At 40.1% G+C, this 23,549-nt stretch overlaps 1 protein-coding gene across 1 annotated transcript in view; it reads left to right on the top strand.

Annotated features, from left to right (window-relative positions):
• Positions 1 to 4,339: 4,339 nt before the first annotated feature.
• The window catches only part of Prkar2b (protein kinase cAMP-dependent type II regulatory subunit beta), an 82,893-nt gene continuing 63,683 nt past the window's right edge, over positions 4,340 to 23,549 (top strand). Inside the window, exon 1 of the mRNA XM_048339811.1 lies at positions 4,340 to 4,838. Within this exon, the coding sequence (XP_048195768.1) occupies positions 4,520 to 4,838 (319 nt within the window). The 5' untranslated portion in view covers positions 4,340 to 4,519. The remainder of the gene's footprint in view (positions 4,839 to 23,549) is intronic.

The following is a 23,549-nucleotide window of genomic DNA, read 5'->3' as shown; positions in this document are numbered from 1 at the left end:
AGCTGCTGGCCATCACTGTTTTTCTTTGTTTCTATAAATTATGGTTTAGTTGCTCCATAAAGTGGCATTACACAGTAGCTTCTTCTTATAACTGGTTTATTTCACTTAGGTCAATGTCTTCAAGCATGTGTCAGAATTTTGTTCCTTTTAAAACTAATTTAAAATTAAAAAAAATTGCTTTTCTGGCTGGGGATGTTTCTTAATGGTAAAATATTTGTCTAGTGAGTACAAGGCTCTGGATTCAATCCCTAGCAGAGAAAAATAAGTAAAATTTAAGTCTTTATAGGGATTCTTCTCATTCTTTTTTGCATTTACAAGTCCACTGTCCCTTTAGCCATTATTTTGGTCAACTTTCCAGAAGCAGAAATAAGCATGTATATCCTATCTAGTCTTCAAAAGGGAACTAACATACTATTTGTGAAACGTGAAATGTGTTTAAGAATATACTTTTTTTGATGCTTAAAAAAAAAGCTCTTTAGCTTTGCCAGACCTCCTGTCAGAAGGCAGAATGAAAAAATGAATTTGCTTTTAATTTTCATCCAGCCGAAGAAAAGCTAGTGCTTTGATGTATGCAAAAAATAAAAATCCTTTTGGAAGGTTCTTTTCTCAGCATGAGTATAAGCTCTTCCCTAGGAAGAGTGGATTCCCAAACCTGTACATCACCTGGGCATGTGATGGAAATGCAAATTATTGGGCCTTATATCACACACCTCATGAATCTGAAACTTGGGAGGAGGTAAATGCACCTGCATTTTAACCTCCAGGGATTCAGATGCTTGCTAGCATTTCAGGATCACTGGTCTTCTAGAGGCAACTCTGCAAAGCTGCATTGAGTATTAAACATTTTATTAGTTTTGGTAGAAATGCATCTAAGAGTTTCAGGCTTTTAACCAACATGTTGTGAGGTGCCTATACTATGCATAGTCCGAGTATTTGGGACTTTTCTCTGCTGAAGAGAAAGGCCCTGTCAGGTATCTATACTACCAAGGGACATTCTCATCCTGCACTCCAGTGGCTGGGCTGGCCATACTGAATGACCTCTGTCAAGATAATCTGTAGGATGGCCAAGACCATCTAATCGGATTAGATTTGTGGAGAACATTAATTAAAGACATCAAACCTGTGGCCAATGGTGACATTTTTCAAAAAGCATGTTAAACAGATAGATGAGACCAATGAGTTTACAAATACAGCTCTAGTGGGTATATATCTATATACATTTCTTTCACCAGAAAGACTTGATCAAGACACATCTTAACTATTGATAGAAAATGCTACATGATCGTAGTTATTAATCTGAGTTGTAAAGCTGGGCCAAACTATGTCCTGGTTGCTGTTTTGTTTCAGCAGCTACATATAGGCAATTTGCCATCTCTGTCTAATACCAGTTTAATTTGCCTCTGTGAAAACAAATTTGGTAACACTTTTATTTCATTTCAACGTTGAGTTCTTCTGCAATTGCTTCTAGACAGATTCTCTGGGAAACTAGTGCAAATTGCTTTGTAAATCAACCAGCAAAGAATCAATATCAGTGATGTTCTTTTAATGAATTCAAGATAACCCGTCCCTCTGAGGCACTGTCACTGCACTCTGAGGTTCAAAAGCAAATATTCTGAAAATGAAAGCAAAGGAAATCACACAATGTTACCAAAAAGGTCAGGGAAGAAAAGCCAGAGTATGATCTGAGAAGTATGTTCTGAGAACAATGCTAAAATAATGAGAATATCCAGATCAAGCTTGATTTTTTTGGGGGGCCATGGTTATTGATTTAGGAATTGAGGCAAATAAAAATTAGAATCCAAGCTCTGTTCTTCAAGATGTTTTGAATCCAGCATATAACCCTTTAATGTTCTACTATTACAAATCTCCCCGGATAGGGAAGACAAATAGGTCATCTGACCTAATTACGTACTTGGTGCTTGAATTACTTCTACACTTCCAAAGAACTGAGCCCAACCCACAGCACTGTGGTTGAGGGAAGACAGCTATCTATTATACCTCCTATAACAAATCTGAAAAAAGAAATCAATGAATTTGGAAACACAATATGTAGGATGATAGTTTAAGATATGGCTGTCACTAATGTCTGGCAGAGCAGTGCCTTCTTTCTTCTGTCAGTTTTGGAGACAAACTGTTCACACCATGGGAGACACTAGTAATTGTCCCCTGACTTGGCTCTCCTTCATCCCTAAATGTGTCTGGTACCTGCTTTTTAAAATTATTATTATTACATTCCTAGGCTTTCTTTATAGACACATTATTCAGCTAATATTGCTGTGCCACAAATTACCCCCAACATTTACAGGCTTAAGACAATTATTTATTATGTGACTCTGAGGACAAGGACTCTGGACAGGGCATTCATCACAGAGCTGGCTTGACTTCTACCTTTCCATATCAGATCACTCATAAGCCAGCCTATTCATATTCAAGGGGAGAGAAAATAAGACTTCAGCTCCTGATGGGGAATGGTAAATTCACACACAGGAAGAGCATATGGGATGAGAGATACTGTTGCTGTCATCTTTGGAAAGTACAGCTTGTCACACTATGGGTGTGACCATTCTCTAGCTGAGAATAGAGGAAGAGCTGGTGTGTTTAACCTCCTGAGGTATTCTTAAAGGGTATGAGTTGGTAGGTTTCCTTCTCATTTTCACTTTCCTCTTAGAAGACATATGGATTAAGATGGCTGGCAGTGCCCCAGTCATTTTAGACCACAAACTAAGGATTACAGAGCAATGAACTTGAAGGAACTTGGTTCCCTGATGATCATGCAGCAACTTACCAGCACTGAGCTGCCTACTTTATATCACAGAGAAATGAAATTTCAGTTGAGGGAGAACAATGGAAGGGGTGACATCAATCAAGATGTCAATAAGCTGATTTGCTGAATTAAAGCCCCTTTGTACAACTACTTAAATAAAAACAACACCTAAAAATAAAATACAAATCAATGAAACCCATAGGATACAAACACATCATAGATTATTGGACTGGTAAAACATAGTAACAAATACTATGATAGAGAGTTTACTATTTTGTTCTCATTGGTCTCTTAGAAGGATCACTATATTTTATAAAAAGTTGACTTCCTAAAATGCTTCACAGATAATTTCTAATTAATGACAATATTTTGTTATTTTTATTATGAGGTTTGTAAGAAACCAGAGAAATACATTCACCCATGGAATAAATACAAGATGCACGCTAAACTGATGTGTGAGATGCACCTTTCTGATCTCTGTTTTTTTTTAGTTTCTTGTAGCATATATTTTCTCTTTTGTTTAGGTGGAAAGATAAATCAGAATAACTAAGGGAATACACACACACACACGAAAGCCAAATAAAACTAAAAAAAAAAAAATGGGCAAGTGAGCTTGCACTTCAACTGTAAGAAATGAAGCATGTGTGTTTTAATGGCATTTAAATGGCAAAAGACAAACTTTCTCTACTTCAAATTTGTAAATATTTGCAGAACGATCCTCATTTCAAAGTCCAAATTGGTAATTCTATTTCTCTTTATACTGAAGCACTGAAATTTTTGGAGATGTAATTGGAAATCACTTCAAGAATAGGGAAAGTTTTTTTTAAATATATGCAAGTACTCATCAGGCTAATAAACTCTTTTTGCTTTTGAAAGCACGACATTTTTTATCAAAATTGCACCATCCTGTGTACAGGGGATCGACTAACTTGGGTATGTGCTTCACGATGGATGGTCCCTTTGTCTCAGTAAATAGCAGTAAATGCCATCAAGCGTAGCATAGGATAACGTCAGAGGGGCGACCCATGATAAATAGAACGGATAAGGCAAGGCTAGAAAAGAATGTGATGAAAGAAAATAATGCCACTAAAGATGGGGTTTCTTGGTGGTGGAAAGAAGACCAGGACCACTCATTGAACAAAAGACATCACCCTCATTGATCAATGTAACTGGGTTCTGGGAGGCAAAGAAAATGCCACTCCCGGGGCGGAGGCTGGAGTTCCAGAACAAATCGCGTGGCCCAAGCTCTGCGTGGGTTGCCAGGGGTGAATGGAGGGCGGGGTGAACGGCAGACAGGTGGACAGCCTCGCCGCCCCGTGTCCCCGCGCCCCAGGCTCCTGCCTAGCGCCGCTAGCCGCCCGCGTGCCTCGCCCTGCAGCACAGGCTGCCGCCGTGCGCGGTGCCCGCCCGCGGGGTTGCCATGGTTTCCGAGCGTCACGTGACGCGGGGGCGGGGCGCGGCGGGGAGGGGGGCGGGCGGTGGGAGGCGCGGCCGCGGCGCGCGCGGGAGGAGCCGGAGATGCTGCCAGCCCTCCCGGGGCCCCGCTCGCTTAGCTGCCCGCCGCGCCGCCGCACGGAGCAGCCGCGCGCCGGGAGCCGCGGGCCGGGCCAGCCGGGCCGCCGGGGCCCAGTGCGCCGCGCTCATTGGCAGTAGCGCCGTCGGCACGGTCGGCGCTGCTTCCGAGGTCGGACTCGGGTGAAGAGGAATCCGAGGGAGCGAGGGCGGCGCGCGGGCGGCCGCCGTGGGAGAGGCAGGATGAGCATCGAGATCCCCGCGGGGCTGACGGAGCTGCTGCAGGGCTTCACGGTGGAGGTGCTGAGGCACCAACCCGCGGACTTGCTGGAGTTCGCGCTGCAGCACTTCACGCGCCTGCAGCAGGAGAACGAGCGCACGGGCGCCGCGCGCTACGGCCGCGAGCATGGCAGGACCTGGGGAGACGCGGGCGCCGCTGCCGCCGCCGGGGGCGGCACCCCCAGCAAGGGTGTCAACTTCGCGGAGGAGCCCATGCGCTCGGACTCCGAGGATGGCGAGGAGGAGGAGGAGGACGCGGCTGCCGACACCGGGGCTTTCAACGGTAAGGATTGGATCCCCCCCTCCATGCCCCTGCCCCGGAGCCCCACGCTGCCCACGCTGCTCTCCGCGGGCTGCCCGAGCCCCGCAGCCTCGCAGCCCTACCTCTCCTCGCGCTCTCCACCTTCCCTACCTCCCCGCGGATCGCGCCCACCCCCTCAGCATCCATTTCTGTCTCTCCCACTCGCCCACCTTCCTACCCTGCTTTCTTGTCGCGCCCTCCCCTGCCTTCTCCTCCACTGAGATCGGGGAGAGATAGGAAGGTTAGGGGGCTGCTTCCCTCGGTGCCCCATCGGCACCCCTCTCTTCCCAGGCAGGTTTGGGGTGGGATCTGCGGGAAAGACAACTTTCCCTGTGGTTGGAGCTATTTCACTTGGAGGATACCATTGTGTCCTCCAGTAAAGGGGACCGGCCGGCCGCCCAGGCGTCCGCATTCAGCGCTTCAGTTTATTAATGGAATGTCCAACGGATGGAGGGAGCGAAGAGTATAAAATTGAATCGTCCTTCCTGGGTTTAGGATGGTAGATTCACCAAAAAGGGCGTGAAATCGGCCTCACCGGGGGTCAAACACCATTTCTGGCAATAGCGGTGACATTCTTGGAAACAGTAATTCATCATTTTCCGATTTACCCAGATACTGTGTCGGGATATTTTTGGGCGCCCAACAAAGGATCCTATCTAGCCTGCAACCCATGGGGTCTTTGGATGGTGGAAATGGGCTAGAGGTATAGAAAACGCATCTTGCACGATTTGGTGCTTTTTCTCGCCCCCCCCCCAAGTGTGTGGAAAAAACACCGTAGGAAGTTCTGCAAGCTTGTTAGTTATCTATCTTCAGAATGAAAAGCCAGTGAGTAATTGTAAGGACTGTGCCAGACACTGAAGCTGGAAAGAATGAATGGGGAACAAAAAGGAAATTTCTCAAATAGCTGCTTTTGGCAAGTCTCACCCCTTGTGCTTACAACCCCCTTTTCCTAGCACACAAGAAGACACACAGGAGGGTTTACAGCCTCTTGTATTTACACAACATGCCTAAATCCCCTTTATTATGGTATCCCAAGCTAAAATACCCTGGTGTATGAGTGTTTTCTCTTTGTGGTGTAAGGCAAGCATGTGTGCAGCATTGCACCAGCGTTTATTTATTCATGCTCCTTGTGGGTTTTGTGCATTTCGTACAATGAAGACATTTTAAGGTGCCATTGGATTTCCTTATTTCCCTTCCTAGGAAGATGTTTCATTTCTTTGCAGAATTAGTTGCATGTTGAAATGGGTAATAAAGGGAATGCATTTTTTAGGTTGTCTGAAACAATCACCGAAACCCTGGATATGAGTGCTTCATGAAGAGAAAAGGGAAACCCATTACTTAAAATTTCAATTTTGGACTCTTTAGTGTTTTGTAAGATAGGCTAATTGTTCTTTTGAGAACAAAAAAATTAATCACATGTTTTCTGACTAGAGCTGAGAAAGAGAAAAGAAAACATCTTTTGCAGAGATGAGAAGAAGCCAATAATGGATGACATAAGAAGGGCATTGGCATCTTCTACTTCTTTTATGCTCCTGACACACATGTGCACACGCAGGCCTGCCCATACAAACATGCACACACCAAGGGAAAAAAAGCACTAATTTCCTAAACTGGAGGAAGCTAAAGGGCTTGAGGAAGAACTCATGTGTGTTCTGTATAATTGTTAATTTTACTTGTATGATGCTTCTGCAGTACTTTGTATTGAACATCCTACTTTCTCCTTACCACAATGCCTGGTGCACAGGGGAGATATAATGCTCACTTTGCAATGAGCACTTAAGCAAGGATATTTTATATGGCTTTATGCTCTTCAAGGATTTTACTGCAAAAATTACTTGGTGTGAGTTTTAATTGGTTGCTGTATTTGTATACCTGAGCCCTATCCTCAAAGTCTTAAAAACTTGAATCTGAGCCCCACTTTCAGCTTTCTAATGGTTAATTGGAGATAAAAGTTTCACAAGACTGCCTTGCCCAGGTTGACTTCAAACTACGAGCCTCAGATCTCAGCCTCCTGAGTAGCTATGGATTACAGGCATCTGGATGACTTAAAATATTTTTTTAATTGCAGTCAAATACAGTTGGATCATCAGCAGACATGTATATCTCAAACTCTGAAGATAGTATTGCCTTCCATTAAATGCAATGCCTTGTTGATGGTTTTTATCCTAATTAATTGTCTAAGTTACGTTGAGACTTAGTTTGAAAACAGTTGTAGGCTACAAAGTGGTTGGCAGACTTCGTGAATGTTTTAAAATTTTGGGGGAATCATATGGTCTCCATCACATTTTTTAAGCAGCCCTTTAAACATATACTCCTCTGGAGGTTGAAGTTGTACAAAGTTGATTGCCACCAAGCAGTTAGAGTCAGAGTCAGGAAGAAGGTCAACATAGTACTATCAGAGGGGAAAGAACATCCTAGAAATAAACCTAAACAATATAAACCTGTCACTTTAATGTTACCTTCCAGAACTATGCCAAAGTAAATTGCCAGACACTAGGTAGTTCTCCTGGCATAGGGAATAATCCATGTTGGAAGACAAGTCAATTTGCTGTGACACGTCACAGCTCATCAACAATTAGTAAATTTTCTCATGCATTTCAAGGAAGTTTGGTTCAGAAAAGAATATCACCTGGTACCATTCTTGGAGAACTTCTTGAAGGAGGCTGGGTGGAATAGATCACCTCTTCTCTTTTTTCTTCTAATCAGTAGGTATCTCAGGTTATTATGAGGCCCATAGTTTCCTGACCATGCTTTAAAAACCTCTGAGCACTAGGTAGTGATGCTTATAATATCTCTGTATCTTAACAATAGCATTTTTTAAAAGCCTGCCATTTTTTACATGTTCTGTGTGCTAGGAATGCCTCAGTGCTTTATTTCATTATCCCAGGTCCCTGAGAAAAGATAGGCTGTCACTTGTACGGTTTGTCATAGTTAGTGAAACAAGTAGGCCTCACTTCACCCCTATGGCTCTTGACTACAGGTTTGTCTCTGCAAGGGACTGGATGGGCTTGTGTGACTTGTACTAGACTTGTCAAGCTCTCCTTGGGACTAGTAATGTATTTTATCTTTTTTTATTTCTTTATTATCAAAGTGATATACAGAGGGGTTAGTTTCATAGCAAGGCAGTGAGTACATTTCTTATCCAACTTGTTACCTCTTCCCTCATTTTTCTCCCACCTTCATTCTCCCTATCTCCCTCCCCCTATGAGTTGTACAGTTGGTTTACCGCATCTAGTTTTGTAAATATTGTCTCTCCATTTTGATGTTCCCCTTCCCTTCCCTAGTTCTAAGTATTTTATCTTTATAGCTTTGGAAAAGTAACTTGTCCAATGTCATATGCAGAACTAGGAGAATAGCAGAGCCTGGTTTTTCACCTTGGTCTCACCTTGAAGCCCAAGACCACTGGGAGTTCTTATATGAAATTTGTTCCATGGGCTGACTTGCAGGTCAGATTATACTGGTATTGGTCATGGGTTTGCCTTGTTTCATATCTTATTCCATGTCTCCCTTTAGTAATAAGTGATGGGCTTTGTAATGAGTTAGTGGTGATAAAGGCAATTTTTTTTTTTATCATGATCCGGGTTCCCATTGACTCAGATAAGGATCAAGTCTATGACCTTGACGCCATAGTGTGGTGATCTAATTGGGAAGCCAAGCATCATCTAACATCATCTGGAATATTCTGATTTGGTCTAGAGTTCAATGACTTTTGAAGGTCAAGTGGCATGCCACACATGGTATCAAACCTAATAGTCAGATGAGTGGATGTGGTCCTTAACTACCTCTCCACTTTTCAAAGGATCTTTTCTCTATCAATAGTATTTCCTGTTCCTCTCCTATTTTCAATTTGTAAGTTCAGATGATTACTTTCTGTTTACCATCAATTAATTCTGGCTGTTAGGCAACATTTGGGATGTTAGAATGAGAGTAGCTTTTGGTGGCCCTCTCCAGGGAAACTTTTAAGGCTGAAAGAATCTACTCAGCCTCTCTTTCTCAGCCTATAGGAAGCAAATAAAGCTTGCATGTTACTTCCGGAAGAACAGTGTTTCCTAAGCCTAGAACTTACTAAAGGCATTACAGTAGATCAAAGAGTTGAATCACTATTAATTTGGAAAACAAATCTATGTACTTGTTTTATAGTTTCTTGTGTTGCTCAGAATTTTAATTGTCAGAAATGAAGTAAATACAATTTAAATTAGCCCAAAGAACTGATTTGGTAAAAAGAAAAAAAATTACATAGGAACACATGCAGAACCATCAATGTGGGAGAAAAAATTAATTGCTTTAATATAACATAGAGAAGAACTATTTTTCTACATTACGGACGAAAAAGATCTAGAATCCAAAATAGATACAGGAGCCAGAAATGTGGGACCATATTGTTTCAAACAGGCCTATCAGTGTCAGGTTATCAGGTAACTCCTGTGGCTTAATTTCCCATATAAACAGCCCTAATTGTGTCAAGTGTATTGGAGAACCTTCCCTACCTTTGACTTATACAGCTTAACGAGAATGTGGAGAGTTTTACAAGGGGTATCGTTAAGATCATGCAGACTATCAGAACATTTTAAGATTAAGAGAATAGAGCTACTGATCATGAGAAAACACAGGTTGACGGAGAGTTGAGAATGTTCATCATGCATCTGAAGGAGTTTTCTTAGGAGATTATGAGTGAATACTCTATACCTTCTAGACACAGAATTAGAAGGACTGTTTTACTGTAGTTTGCATAAAAGTCAGAAATGTGTCTGAAATAGTTTTAGTGGTATCTCTGAAATGAGACAGGATAATTGATAGAGCAGCTTCCCTGGACAGAATACAGGTAGAAATGTCCATGACTGGTTCATTCTGTTACCTGTTTAGTTCATGATCTATGGCAGAGATCTGATAGCAGGAGATTGTAAAGAGAGGGGTGTCTTGCTGTGTTGGCTGCTGGTTGGCCTTGCCTCTAAAATGTTCTTTAGTGGGAGCCTGCTCTCTCCCAGTGGCCAGTCCAAGTTATGAGACAAGACAGCCAGCTGTTAGCACTGCCTCATTTAGACTAAGCACTTGTATTTTAGCAGTTACAGTTGTTTTCTACAACCGACTTAAAGTTAGAATACCATTTAAAAATATATTATCAAGCTCTCAAATACATTTATTTGGTTAGAAAAATAGTCATTAAAAAGGCTCTGGAAGGGCTGGGGATATGGCCTAGTGGCAAGAGAGCTTGCCTCATATACATGAGGCCCTGGGTTCAATTCCCCAGCACCACATATACAGAAAACGGCCAGAAGTGGCGCTGTGGCTCAAGTGGCAGAGTGCTAGCCTTGAGCAAAAGGAAGCCAGTGACAGTGCTCAGGCCCTGAGTCCAAGGCCCAGGACTGGCCAAAAAAAAAAAAAAAAAAGGCTCTTGAAAACGAACTTTAATTCCAGATGTTTCTTTTACACAGGAAAGTTTGTTCTAGATCCTTTGACATGTTGCTGTGCTCTTAACTCCTTGTCTTGTAAAGGAAGAAGAGGGCAAATGTGTGAGGTCCTTAGGACAGTATACATATCAAGCACTGATTATACATTATACAGTTCGGTTGATAATAACTGTTCTTGTAGAAAAGCAGTTTCACTGTGTTATGTAGAAATGAATCTAGGTTTTGTATTTTCAGGAGAGTTGAGCTCCAGGATTTTGTAATTAATAGGTTAGTGAAGTCTTTGGCTGTTAGATATTACATGATCACTTTAAATCATCGTGAAATGGATTACATCACTCTCGATAATGGTAAAATGTTGAAGTCATTATTTCTGTTGTGAAAATGACATTATGGTTTTATAGATGTAGAAAAGATTTCAAATTAGAGATGGTAATTTTGACTTGCAGCACATTAGTTAGGTCAGTTAAGTTGGGGCATCAAAGAACTTCAAATAGAGTCTTTCTTTTCCCGCTACTATCCAGCTAGTACTTTGTGCTTCTGGAGAAGGGAGGTGAAGAGAGATAAACAAGTCAGGGGCTACTGGGAGAGGGAGAAAGAGAAAGACAGTGCACTGGAACTTGGAAAGTGCTAGCAGCTCCTTTGGGCACACTAAACTCACCTAAACAAAACTGAAGTTAGGGTTTCTCTTTTTCTTTTATTAATTTAGGTTAGAAATCAAACTCTTCAGCTTCAGGTAAGGCAGTGAGAAGCTTTTCATTGGTGGCTACAGTAGTGAATGATGTGCCCTGTTCTAGAGGAACAGGAGTGAATGTCCGGTGGTTATTTATCAGTACAGATCACATTGTATGGATTCCTGTAATTTTCCAGCTGTCAAGATTTTGTCCATAGCTGTGTTGGAAAAAACAAGCATGTTTTCTTTTTCAACTGTGCAATTATCAGCAGGAGACTACTGAATCTGTCAATTAGGAGTCAATTTATGACTCCTTATGACAATCATTTATCTGCAGCAGTAGGGTAGTGAGGGCCTGGGGTGAAGGTTGAGGATTGATGGAGTATTTTAAGGGAAGGGACTTGCTGCACAGTCTAGGTTAGGTTTCCAGGGTCGCAGCACCAGAAGGGAGCTGGGATCTGAGACTTGGGACAACTTGTAAAGAGAAGAAATAAATGAGAAGTAGATAGCAGGGTGCTGTGCTCTTTCACTTCCTGCATAAGTGTTCACTGTGTTTCTTCCTTTTTTTTTTTCTTTCTGGGTTTTTTGTTTTGCTTTGCTTTGTTTTTTGTGGTACTGTGATTTGAAGTAAAAGCTTCATGCCTTCTGGGAAGACCCTCTAGTACTTGAGACACCCCCTAGCCCTTTTCACTTTAGTTATTTTTCCAGTTGGGACTGCCTGATTATGATCAGGTTGACCTTGACCATAGTCCTCCTATCTCATAGATGGGATTGCAGGCAGGGTGATACCACAGCCAGGTGCTGTGGTATCTGGCTGGCTTATTGATTGAGATGGAGTCTCACTAACTTTTTGCCCTAGCTAGCTAGCCTTGATCCTCCTGATGTCCTGGGATTATAGGTGTGAACTATTATACTCAGGCTCGCCCTCTTTCTCTCTCTCTCTCTCTTTCTCTCTTTTTCTTCCTCCCTCTTTTCTTTCTTACGCTCTCTTTCCTCCCCTCCCTCTTTCTTCTTGTCCTTTTTTCCTTCCTTCCTTCTGCCTTCCCTTTCTACCTCCCTCCCTCTTTCTTTCTTTCCTGCCTTCCTTCTCTCCCTCCCTCTCTCTCTTTCTTTCTTTGTTTTTCGTTTGTTCGTTCATTCCCTCCCCTTCCTCCCTCTTTCTTTCCCTCCCTCTCTCCCTTCTGTCCTTTCTTTTCTTTCTCTCCCTCCCTCCCTTCCTTCTCTTTCTCTCTTTCTTTTTTCCTTTGCTTTGTTGTGCCAGTACTGTGGCTTGAACTCAAGGCCTTACACTTTCTTGGCCTTTTTGCTCTTCTGCTATACCTCCAGGCTGGCATTTTACTGGATACTTGGAGATAGAGTCTTTCAGACTTTTCTGCTTGGCCTAGCTTTGAACTTCAGTGCTCCAGATCTCTCTTAAAGGCACGAGCCACTGGCAACTGGCACTCTTTTCTTTTTTAAGGCAAAAGAAATTACTATTCTCATAAGTTTACTCTCTATAAAGGAACAATCCTTTTATTGGAGACTGTCCCACAGATCCTGTGTGTGATTTGTTTTGTTTCGTAGTGATGAGGCAGGTGAGAGTCACAGGTTCCTCACCTAAATTTAGAAGATCTTAGCCTTGTATAGTTAGTCTACGTAAAACTATCCATAGTATTTTGGGTAGCATTTATGTTAACTGATATTGTTGTGAATTCTCATATCAAGTCTGGGCTGAAGAAAATTACTTTGGTACATTGCCTTAAATTTTCCATTGTTTTGTCCTTTGATGCTTATTCAGTGCAATGAAGCCTCATATTAGACTATTTTTTTCTTTAAATTTTATTAATAAGTAGTTATACAAATAGGTTACGATTTGTAAGTTAGGTTATAAGTACAATGAATCTTGATCAGTGTCACCTCTTCCAGCCTTCTCCCCCATTTCCCCACCTTCTATCCCTAGACTGTATTTTGTATCGGTTGCTTAAGAAGATGCAGTGGAGCTGGCTGCTAATCGTCCACACCTATAATTCTACCTACTCAGGAGGCTGAGATCTGGAGGGTTACAGTTACAGGCCAGCTGATGCAGAAAATTCTGTGAAACCCCATTTCTAAAATGCTGGACTGGAGGCTCAAGTGGTAGGGTGCCAAGTGTGAGCAAGCAGTTTAGAGAGTACTAGGCCCCATAGCCCAAGTCCTGATGTGTGAGAGAGAGAGAGACAGAGAGACAGAGGGAGACAGACAGACAGACAGACAGGTTGGGTCCTGCTTTTGTCTTATGCAGTCTTAGCCAAACTCTCTAGCTGTCACCACAAAACCCACTGTGAAACTCACTGTGGTGCCCATCATCATTTTATGGGAACAAATTTTGTATCTCAGAAATTCCAAATGACTCAGATGGTTCCATTATGTAATTATTTTGTGGAAAGAATTTGAGCTAAAATTTTCAGGTCATGGCTTACATGAAAACAAAACAATCTAAAAAAATCAGAAATATAAACACAGTTGGTGCAACATTTATAAATGTCTCAGCAATAGATTCTGCCATGTGTAGCTTAATTTGTTTAGAAACCAAAAAATAAAAAATCATTCCAGTTGCTGCTGTTTTAAAAAAATGTTCCTTAATTTGAGAAAAAAATTAGAAAGACAAAAGGTCAAAATATAAACACATGTCCCACATAAAAGTGAAGCCAAGAAGATACCCTGCATACAGTTATTCCTGTATCCGCTTAGCTGGGATTGACTTTGTTTAATTTACATTAACTGTTCCAAGACAAAACTTCATGGAGTGATGTTGAGGGAAGGTTTTTTATAGGGGGAAGGGGAAATTTTCCATTTATTTAAGTACATTTTAGACCCCAAAAGCATCTTTTCAAAAGGTCATGTCAGATTAAAACATGACTCAGCTGTTTCAGAATGAAACAGCTGAAGGCTAATGTTTGTTAAATGGTGTCTTTTAATTTAATAACTATTGTTAGCAGTTTGGATTGTTTATTAAGTTCCTGATGCTAAACAAGGCTCATCACACACATGCCATTTAGTTTCCTCCTGCACCTGTAAGTGGTGGAGTCAGGAATTGAACCTGCCAGTCAGCTTCTCAGACCTGTTTATTTCTCAAGATACCCTTATTAGCAAAGTGCAGTCAGGTCAAGTATATTCCTAGTATGTCTTTTGTAAAATTTACACATGTACCAATGTATTTATTGTGCAGTTAAGAGGGCTTCCCAGAGTGTGAATAGGAAGCAGTAAAAAGTCATTGTAGGGCTGGGGTATATAGCTCAGTGGCAAAGTACTTGCCTAGCAAGTGTAATGTCCCAGCACCAAAAAAAGAAAAGAAATATAGTTTAAAAAGAACCTAAACAAAAATGTAATTGTAGCATAGCACTTGTCTGTTCCTGGGCCTCACAGGATCACCCTATAGACTGCCTCAAAGTACGTTAACTCCATTGCGGAAACCACAAGGCCAAATAATAAACTTAAGGTGGAACTTGGTCACTTGTATAAGGGAACTGATTAGCTTTGGTTTCCAGATTGAAACTCCTGTATTATGAAGGATTGACACAGAGGCAGGGTTCCCTCTGTGTGTGTGAGAGAGGAGAGAGAGAGAGAGAGAGAGAGAGAGAGAGAGAGAGAGAGAGAGAGAGAGAGAGAGAGAGAGAGAGAGAGAGAGAGAGAGAATAAACTCTAAGGTAAATGTTTGATTCAACAGAAGTCAGGTAGAATATAGAAGGAAATCCTGTCCTAAAAGAAGGACTTAGGAGGGTGTGAGTTTGATCAAGGAACACTGTGTATACACAGACATGTCAAAATGAAATCCTCCTGTACAACCAAACTGATAAAGTCAGCTTAAAAAAAAAAAAAAGAAGCAACTAGGAAATAAAAGTCATGTTACTTCAATTAGGAAGAGAAATATTTTTTTCTTATAAATCTGTATTCCTGTATGCACCTTGGACTCTGGCTGAGATGGTAGAGTACTGTTGTTTTTGGCTTAGATTTTGGAGATGAGACCAAGAGACCGGTACATTACAGGTGTTAATTTTGAAAGTGTTGGAATGCCAGCCAAAATGAGAAGAAAGTTGATACTTGAAACATGAGGAAAAGTAGTTTTTTTTTAATCCTCTAAAGAATAAATAAAACACAATTTATAAGGTATATGACATGGTTGTAAATTGATACAATTAGATAATCTTGCCTGAGTTATTCTCTTGATACTAAAAGCCAGGCTGTCTCTCTGTCTTTTTTTTTTTTTTTTAACCAACCCTCATTCTCTCTCCCAAGGTTAGTTTCAGTCTTATCCTACCCAGAAGCCCTTGCCAGTTTCCCTCAGTGATACTGATAGCACTGACATGGTAGGATGATGTGTATGTCTTTGAGCAGCCGAAGGTGTGCTGGTCATGTTCTCATTGCAGATAGCAGGACTATTCACACACACACACATACTCCCTCCTCCTGAGGTTTTCATGTGTGTGGTCACTTCACTTTGCCAGTAGTAGGTCAATATTTTTTTAAATGAAAACTCAGTTAAATACTAAATGTCTAATGGGGAATGTGAATATGAATGTAAAATGGCTAAAAATCTTTAGATAAGAATATTTTAAATAGGCTCCTAATACTAGTCTCCTAATAATCTTTTATATTAATGATGCACTTTAAGATATTTTAATGAAATATGTTAGCCTGTTTTGGATTCAGTCTCATAGATTGAGACTTTCTTACATTAAAAATGAAACATTTTTGTCTTTGGGAGTGATGTTTGATCATTGGACATATGCAGAGGATGCAACACACACACACACACACAAATTGCTTGGGCTAAGAGTGTAGTTCAGTGGTAGAGCACTTGTCTTGCATGTATAAAGACCTGGGCTCATCCCCAGTGCTGCATATTGCTTTTAATTGTTGAACATTTGAGAGTAGTAACATGAAAAATCCGTAGTAATAGCATGTACTTTAAAAAACTATGACTTCATTTCAGCATGGACCTATGTTTGAATCCTGGCTCTGCCATTTTGTACTTCTGGGATGCTGAATGAATTACTTTATGAACTGTGCTCACTTCCCTCTCTTCCAGAATAGTGATAGTGATAGTATGAATCTCAGAAGGTTCGAAGAACTGAGCTAACTGTGTTCCAGATGCACTAAGCGTCATTCCTGGGGTCATTCAAGCACACAGCAAGTGTTAGAAGTCAGTAACAACAGAAGCTTTTTAAAAATGAACCTTAGAAATGTGAGAACCTAAAGATTGCTTGCTAGGCTTTTTAAAGTGGTACTTTAAAAAGACTTACCAATGAAAATGTAAAAGTGAAGTCTTTAAAATTTTTTATCTGTTTCAATTTCTTAAAAAAATCCGTGTGGTCCTGAAAGCTAAAGCCCTCCTTTATTGCACTTGAAACTCCAAATAAATAGTCTGCTTTTTTTTTTAAGTAAAAAAGCAATGAGATAAAGTTTTGCTTTGTTTTTAACATGGTCTTGCCTCTTCAGAACAAATATTAAGCTGGTAGGATAAATAAGTGTGTGTGTGTCTGTGTGTGTGTGTGTGTGTGTGTGAAAACTCCAGGCTTATAGTCTTATTTATTTAAGCTTTAACAAGTAATTTTTAAACCACTTAGGACTTGAGTAGGTAGGAATACTGAAAATAGTTGTTTATTTAAATAAGACAGATGCTTGAAGTAAAAACGTGCATATGTGCCTGAAATAGAATTAGTTAGAAAAAAATTAGTTGCAGTAAATTGATAGCTTGCTGCCACTTCTTCATGTCATAATATTTATAGAAGTAAGCCCATGGTAGGACAGATTCATGCCTTTTACTCTACATTAGCTTGTTCTAAATTTTATTCCTGAAATACATCACTCTGTGCTTGTTCAGCTACAAATTGCTAACATCACAGTATACTTTTAGAAGGTAAAAAAGACCTTGTGGTGATTTTCTTTTACCTAAAAAATCAAAAGTCTTTGATTTAAAAAAAATTGACTAAACACCAATTAACTAATACAAAGACTTTTGGTTTATAATAATTTAATGTAATAATTACCATATGGTTCCTTTTCAAAATAATCAGAAAGGTATTTTCAGGTTTGAATTTTATCAGGAACTCACTTGTAAAAACAATACTTTATGGTACTGGCACTATCACTGTATCTCATCTGAGTACACTGGATACTTGTATATACTGGTATTAGAGCTAGGGAAGTGAAAGGGAATATCAAAAGTGAGAGACAAAGGATAAAAAGACAAACAACTCCAAAAGCAATACTTGCAAAACCATTTGGTGTAAAACAACTGAACAATTCATGGGAGGAGAGGGAAAGGGGAAGGGAGAGGAAGGAGGGAGGAGGTAACAAACAGTACAAGAAATGTACCCAAGGCCTAACATATGAAACTGTAACCTCTCTGTATATCACTTTGACAATAAATAAGAAAAAACCCCAATACTTTATGAAAAAGAATTTAAAAGCAAATTAAGCATTCAGGTACAATGTGGACTAGTTGAGTTGAGAGTAATTGAGGCTGGTGAGAGATTTTTACAGTCAAATGTAGAGCTGAACATTTTTTTCTCTTTAAAATTCTGGACTATTCCCAATACACATAGAGAAAAAGAAACTAAAGAACATTCATGAATGCCATCCCCTAGGTTTTAACTAATTTTAGCATCCTTCAGATTTTTTTTAATACCGCATATAGGTTACTTGATACTTATATACTTTCCATGTATAGTTTTGTGTTCATACTACTTAGGCATTTCCCCGTTAATACAAATAGTGCTATTATTAATACAGTCCAAGTTTCCATTAGTCATGCATGTATGAAAGCATCTTTTATGTAAATTACTGTTCTTCAACTTGGATTTGAGAACAGTGTTTAAGATGCTACATTTATTCATGTAGTATAACCCTGTCTAAATAAAAATTCTTTTGTTCCCAGTCTCTTCTTGGTATAGTGTTGTAGAGGACTGTGAGTGTGTGTGTGTGTGTGTGTGTTCATATATGGTGCAGATGTCCTGTAGTTTTTGGAGAGCATTTTCAAAGTGTGGTCTGGTGATCCCTGGAGGAATAATTTGTCTTTCAAACCCAGACTCTTTCAGTGACTCTATAGGATGATGATAATAATTTCTGTAATAATGTTTATATATATATTTTTTTTCATCTTATGCTCTCAGATGTTTACAGTGGAGGTTGCCCAGGGCCCACATTCTTTGTCACTGTGAAGGAACAAATGTAAAAGCAGATATGATAGCCTAACTCTAAGCTGTCATACTAAATTTGGAAAAATATAAAACCAAGTCATTCTGAGTTTTACTGAATTTTGTTTCTTTTGGAATTAGCTTTCTACCAAAAGCATATTTATAATGTCACTTTTGCTGTTTTAAATTAAATGCTTTCAACAGTAGTTTTAACTTGTAATATAATAAATATCAGTGACTATACATCACTTCAGCAAATAATACTACTTTTTTGTGCCAGTCCTGGGGCTTGAACTCAGATCCTGGGTTCTATTACTGAATCCTTTATTTCTGGCTTTTTGGTGATAAGTGTCTCATGGACTCTCTTGCCTGGGCTGACTTTGAACCACAAACCTACAATCTCAGCCTCCTGAGTAGCAAGGATTACAGGCACGAGGCACCCAACAGTGCCCAACAGTTGTATTTATCCGCTTGAGTCACACCTCTAGCTTGGCTTTTTACTGCTGTTAGAAATGGAGTCTTGGGGACTTTTCTGCCCAGGCTGGCTTCAAACTTCGATCCTCTTTGTGTCAGTCTTCAGGCCTCAGTTTCCTAGGATCTCATAGGAGCTAGGATTACAGGCATGAATCACTGGTGCCCATTGGTTTGTAAATGTCAAATATCCATCTATGGTCTCCCTCATAGGGAATAATTAGCACAGGTTTAGGCTAGTCACAGCAGAGGATCACAAGAGCCCAATAGCTATACCCTTATGAACACAAAAGATGATACTAAGTGAAATGAACTCCATGTTATGGAAATGAGTGATATGTCACTGTTGTAATTACTTTCAACATGCCATGTGAAACCGTAGCTTCTATTGTTGATGATCCTCTTGTATGCCCTTCCTGTGGTCGTACCTTCACTATCTCTATGTCTTATCTGAGTACATTGGAAACCGTGTATACAGGTATTAGAACTAGGAAACTGTAAGGGAATACCAAAATCGAGAGACACAGGGTAAAAAGGACAAACGATTACAAAAGCAATACTTGCAAAACTTTAGTGTAAATCTACTGAACAGCTCATGGGGGGAAAGGGAAAGAGGGAGGGGGAGGGGGAAATGACGGAGGAGGTAACAAACAGTACAAGAAATGTATTTAATGCCTAAAGTAACTGCTCTGTATATCAGTTTGACAATAAAAAAAACAACCCCCCTAAAAAAAAAATGATTAGGGCTGGGGATATAGCCTAGTGGCAAAAGTGCCTGCCTCGGATACACGAGGCCCTAGGTTCGATTCCCCAGCACCACATATACAGAAAACGGCCAGAAGTGGCGCTGTGGCTCAAGTGGCAGAGTGCTAGCCTTGAGCGGGAAGAAGCCAGGGACAGTGCTCAGGCCCTGAGTCCAAGGCCCAGGATTGGCCAAAAAAAAAAAAAAAAAAAAAAAAAAAAATGATTAGCCGAAGACCCACAAAAAAAAGTCAGATATCCAAAGGTGTGTGAATGTAAATTCACTATTCTATTGATATATGTGTTTTATTTTCTCTTACTGTGATTTTATAATACTCTTGGTACATGATATAATAAGTAAGTTAGCTATTTACTTTCAGAATTACTATTTGGGTTTTTTTTTTTTTTTTGACAGTCCTGGGGCTTGGACTCAGGGCCTGAGCACTGTCCTTGGCTTCTTTTTGCTCAAAGCTAGCACTCTGCCACTTGAGCCACAGTGCCACTTGTGGCCGTTTTGTATATGTGGTGCTGGGGAATCAAACCCAGGGCTTCACGTACAGGAGGCAAGCACTCTTGCCACTAGGCCATATTCCCAGCCCCCAGAATTACTTTTTTGAAGGAAAGTTATTTCTGTAGAAATTTTAGGATGCACTTCAGATCATCTTTATGAAGAGATATTGGAGTTGCCTTGATTTTATAAACAGAATAGATATTTTATTGATACTGAGTCTTCCATCCATGAATATGATATGACTCTCTTTATTCTTTCCTTTCATGACCTTCAGTGAAGTTTTGTCATTTTTCCCTGAAAGAATGTTCCTATATTTTCTTAGTTATTCCCAAGGATTTAATCATTTTTAATTTTTCCTATTGTGCTAATTTATTACTACTAAAAACATCTATAAGAAACTACTAAAAGTTAAATAATAAAATGACCCAAATATAACAGAACCAAAAACTTAGAGAAGACATACAAATGATCAAGAAACACTTAAGATGAGAATTGGAACTTCAAGGAGACACCATTAAACACATACAAGAATGGCTAAAATAAGATATACATTAGGTTGGCAAAGATGTAGGCTGTCTAGATCTCTTCCATATGGCCTGAGAACATAGAAGGATGTATTCCTATTATGACCCAGCAATCCTAGGTTCAGGCATTTACTCAGCAGAAATAACAAACAAATTACAAAACTTCTTATATAAGAACATTTATAGCCCAAACTGGAAACAACCCAATATGTCCATCAACAGGTGAATGGATAAATCCATAAATGGTGGCATATTCATAAGAAACCTCACATTTACTTACATGAAGGTCAAAGAGAGGCAAAATAAAATGGTTATGTTAGAAATGCTTACCATAATGGCTGTGGGATAGTAGCAACTGTACCCAGATTGCAGATATTTTCCAAGGTGTTGGAATGTTGCTTGGATTGCTGTATACATTAGTCAAAACTCACTGAATTGTGCATTCACTGTAGGTCAGTTTCACCTCAATTTAGAAAAAAATCAATTGGTAAATGCAATTGCTTTATACTGTGGTGATATTAGAAGATTGTTTTGTGGAGTACTAAAATAGCTTGATTATATTCTCAGATTATGTAGCTGACATGAAATTGCTTTTTGGTCCTTGGGGAGAAAAAACAAAAGGCTAGTCAGTATCTTCTATTTTGAAATCTATTGTATGGATCCATTCAATGCTGTGTTTTTATCTTTGAATTTCACAAAAGTTAATACTTGGGTAAATGGTACTTTGATTTGTCAGAGCAAGAGGGATTACTTTACACAGGGTATTCCCGAAAGGCTTCCTGTGGGGGGAGCATTGCAGCTCAGACCAGAGTGGCAGCACATCTTCATCAGGTGCAGATACAGGGGAGGTTGTTGAATCTGGGTGTTTCTCTGTATTTATATAAGTAGGCCAACTTATACCACATCCCCTAATTATCTTCTCAGTTGACCTTCATTTCATGGTCTTTTTATACTTCTCTAAAGAATCCTTCTCTGGAAAGCCTTGTTGGGACTGTATGGCTTTTGGGTCCTCTGGTATTGTTGTCTGGTTGGGAGCATGCACTCTCAGAAATAACAGGCCTCTATGTTCTGCCCTTGGCTTGTTCCAGAGCATTGGAAGAGACAGTTTATCACATGAAGAAGGAGGGGATTGAGAGAGAGAGAGAGAGAGAGAGAGAGAGAGAGAGTGTGTGTGTGTGTGTACACAGAATATATTAGGCAACCTTTTTCCTGTCATAGTTACAATTTCTCTGTGTGGTTGTATAATGTTAACCACTTTTAGATTGTTCTTTTCTAATTGGTTTCTTATTATTGACCTGACATTTAATAATATGTTATATTTTGAGGAATTTGGTTTATACAAAGAAGGAAAATGGCATGTTTTTAGTGATCATTGAAGTTGGTACTTTCTCTTTTTTTTGCCAATCCTGGGGTTTGGTCTCAGGGCCTGCTCACTGTCCCTGGCTTCTTTCTGCTCAAGGCTAGCACTCTACCTCTTGAGCCACAATGCCACTTCTGCCTTTTTCTGTTTATGTGGTGCTGAGTAATCGAACCCAGGCCTTTGGGCATGCTAGACAAGCACTCTAACACTAAACCATATTCCCTGCCCCAAGTTGGTACTTTCTAAAAGCCAACTGTGTTTCTTCTCACTTTCAGCCATCTTTGATGCGAGTAGATGGTTGGACACCTGATCCTAGCTTATGTTTTGTAATCAACAATGAGGAAGAATGGTCACAGGTGCCCACCTCTCACAGTTCTCATGATTCCTAAGGAGTGCTTTTAGGTGCATGGTTTATAATCTGTGTCTCCACAGGGCCAGGGCAGGGAAGCACTAGGTTAGAGAATCCTTTCCAATTGTGCTTCGGTCCTGGTGCTCCCCCACAGGCCAGTTCTCCGATTCTTAAGCCGTATGTATCTGGAATACAACACAAAGACTTGCAGGGAAGTAGTGAGTTTCGCTAAGCTGCTATGCAGGTGGCCAAGGCCCACCATCCCTTAGCAGAAATACAGTAAATACATGGGATTTTCAGCACCAGGAATTTAATGTGTATAAAAAAAATCACACAAGTTGTGCTTGTTATTAACAAATAGATCAGCATTTTTGCTAATGTTTATTTTGTTTTTTACTGATATTTTTAAAACATTAATTCAACATTAGTTCAAAGGTGAGCCTTATTTCCCTTTAATTTTTGAAACAGGCATAGGAGAAATTAATTTATTCTGAGCTAAGTATTTATTCTGTCAAAAACAATTAGCTACATGGTCTCAATTTACAGGTTCTAAAATCTCCCATTTAGGCATGTAACAGAATCAGAAAGTGTTTACTGCTAGAAAAAGCAACTAATAGGAGAGAGATGCTAATTATTCTACGGAATCTAAGATTATTATGCATATCTCACTTCAGGGCATATGGACAATGTTTTGCTAAAGACCCATTTAATTAATATCACTCTAGTACAGATTGTGTGTGTTCTTTTTCTAAGGCCTTGTTTGTATTTGTGTGTGTGTGTGTGTGTTTATAACCACCCATCACAACCTAGCTTTCCTCCTTTAACTTAGTATTCTTTCTCAGCAGTGTAAACAATGTGCATTCACCACTGTAGCCCTGTATTTCTTGCAGACCAGGCTTATTGCTTCATATTTTCTGACTGCCATTCCTTTTTTGATGAACATCTTATGTATTTTTAGTCTTCACTGACTTTTTCTCTCACCTAAACTTTTCTGAGTCAGGCAAACCCTTGAAACTATTGCACTTGAGAAAAGCAAGTAGAGTTGGCTTAGCCCTCCAGCAGTAGAGACTTGGTTAGAAATGCAGTGCCAACGCCAGGCTCAGGGTGGCTGGGTGGGGAGGGAGACTTCCTCTGTGTATTCCTCTAGTTTATACACTTGCTCTGTGAGTGTGGCTTCAGCACCTCTTACCTGCCAGGCACGCAGAAAGAGGTGAGAACAATAAGTAGTTCCTGTTGGCAGGAGGGGAGCTCAGAGCCACACAGGTGTGGGAGCCTGTTTTCCTTGTATAGACCAAAAGTAATGTAGGATTTCTTCCAAGGATTTCCTCCAGGATTAAAGAAGACTCAGTCAGTAACACTGTGAGTCCCCTGGAGCACAGGAACTAAAAGCCATCTGGTAGAAAAGAATTTGGCAACTGCAGGCATCTCTGGTTATACACGTGCGAAGAGGCTTGTTATAGAACAGTGGCATCTGGGAAAGTCCTGCATGTAAACGTTTCAGC

The sequence above is a fragment of the Perognathus longimembris genome, chromosome 2 (genome assembly GCF_023159225.1).
Source record: "Perognathus longimembris pacificus isolate PPM17 chromosome 2, ASM2315922v1, whole genome shotgun sequence".
In the NCBI taxonomy this organism is placed as follows: Eukaryota; Metazoa; Chordata; class Mammalia; order Rodentia; family Heteromyidae; genus Perognathus; species Perognathus longimembris.
Note: the sequence above shows the minus strand (reverse complement) of the source record. Positions and strands in the feature narration are given on the sequence as shown.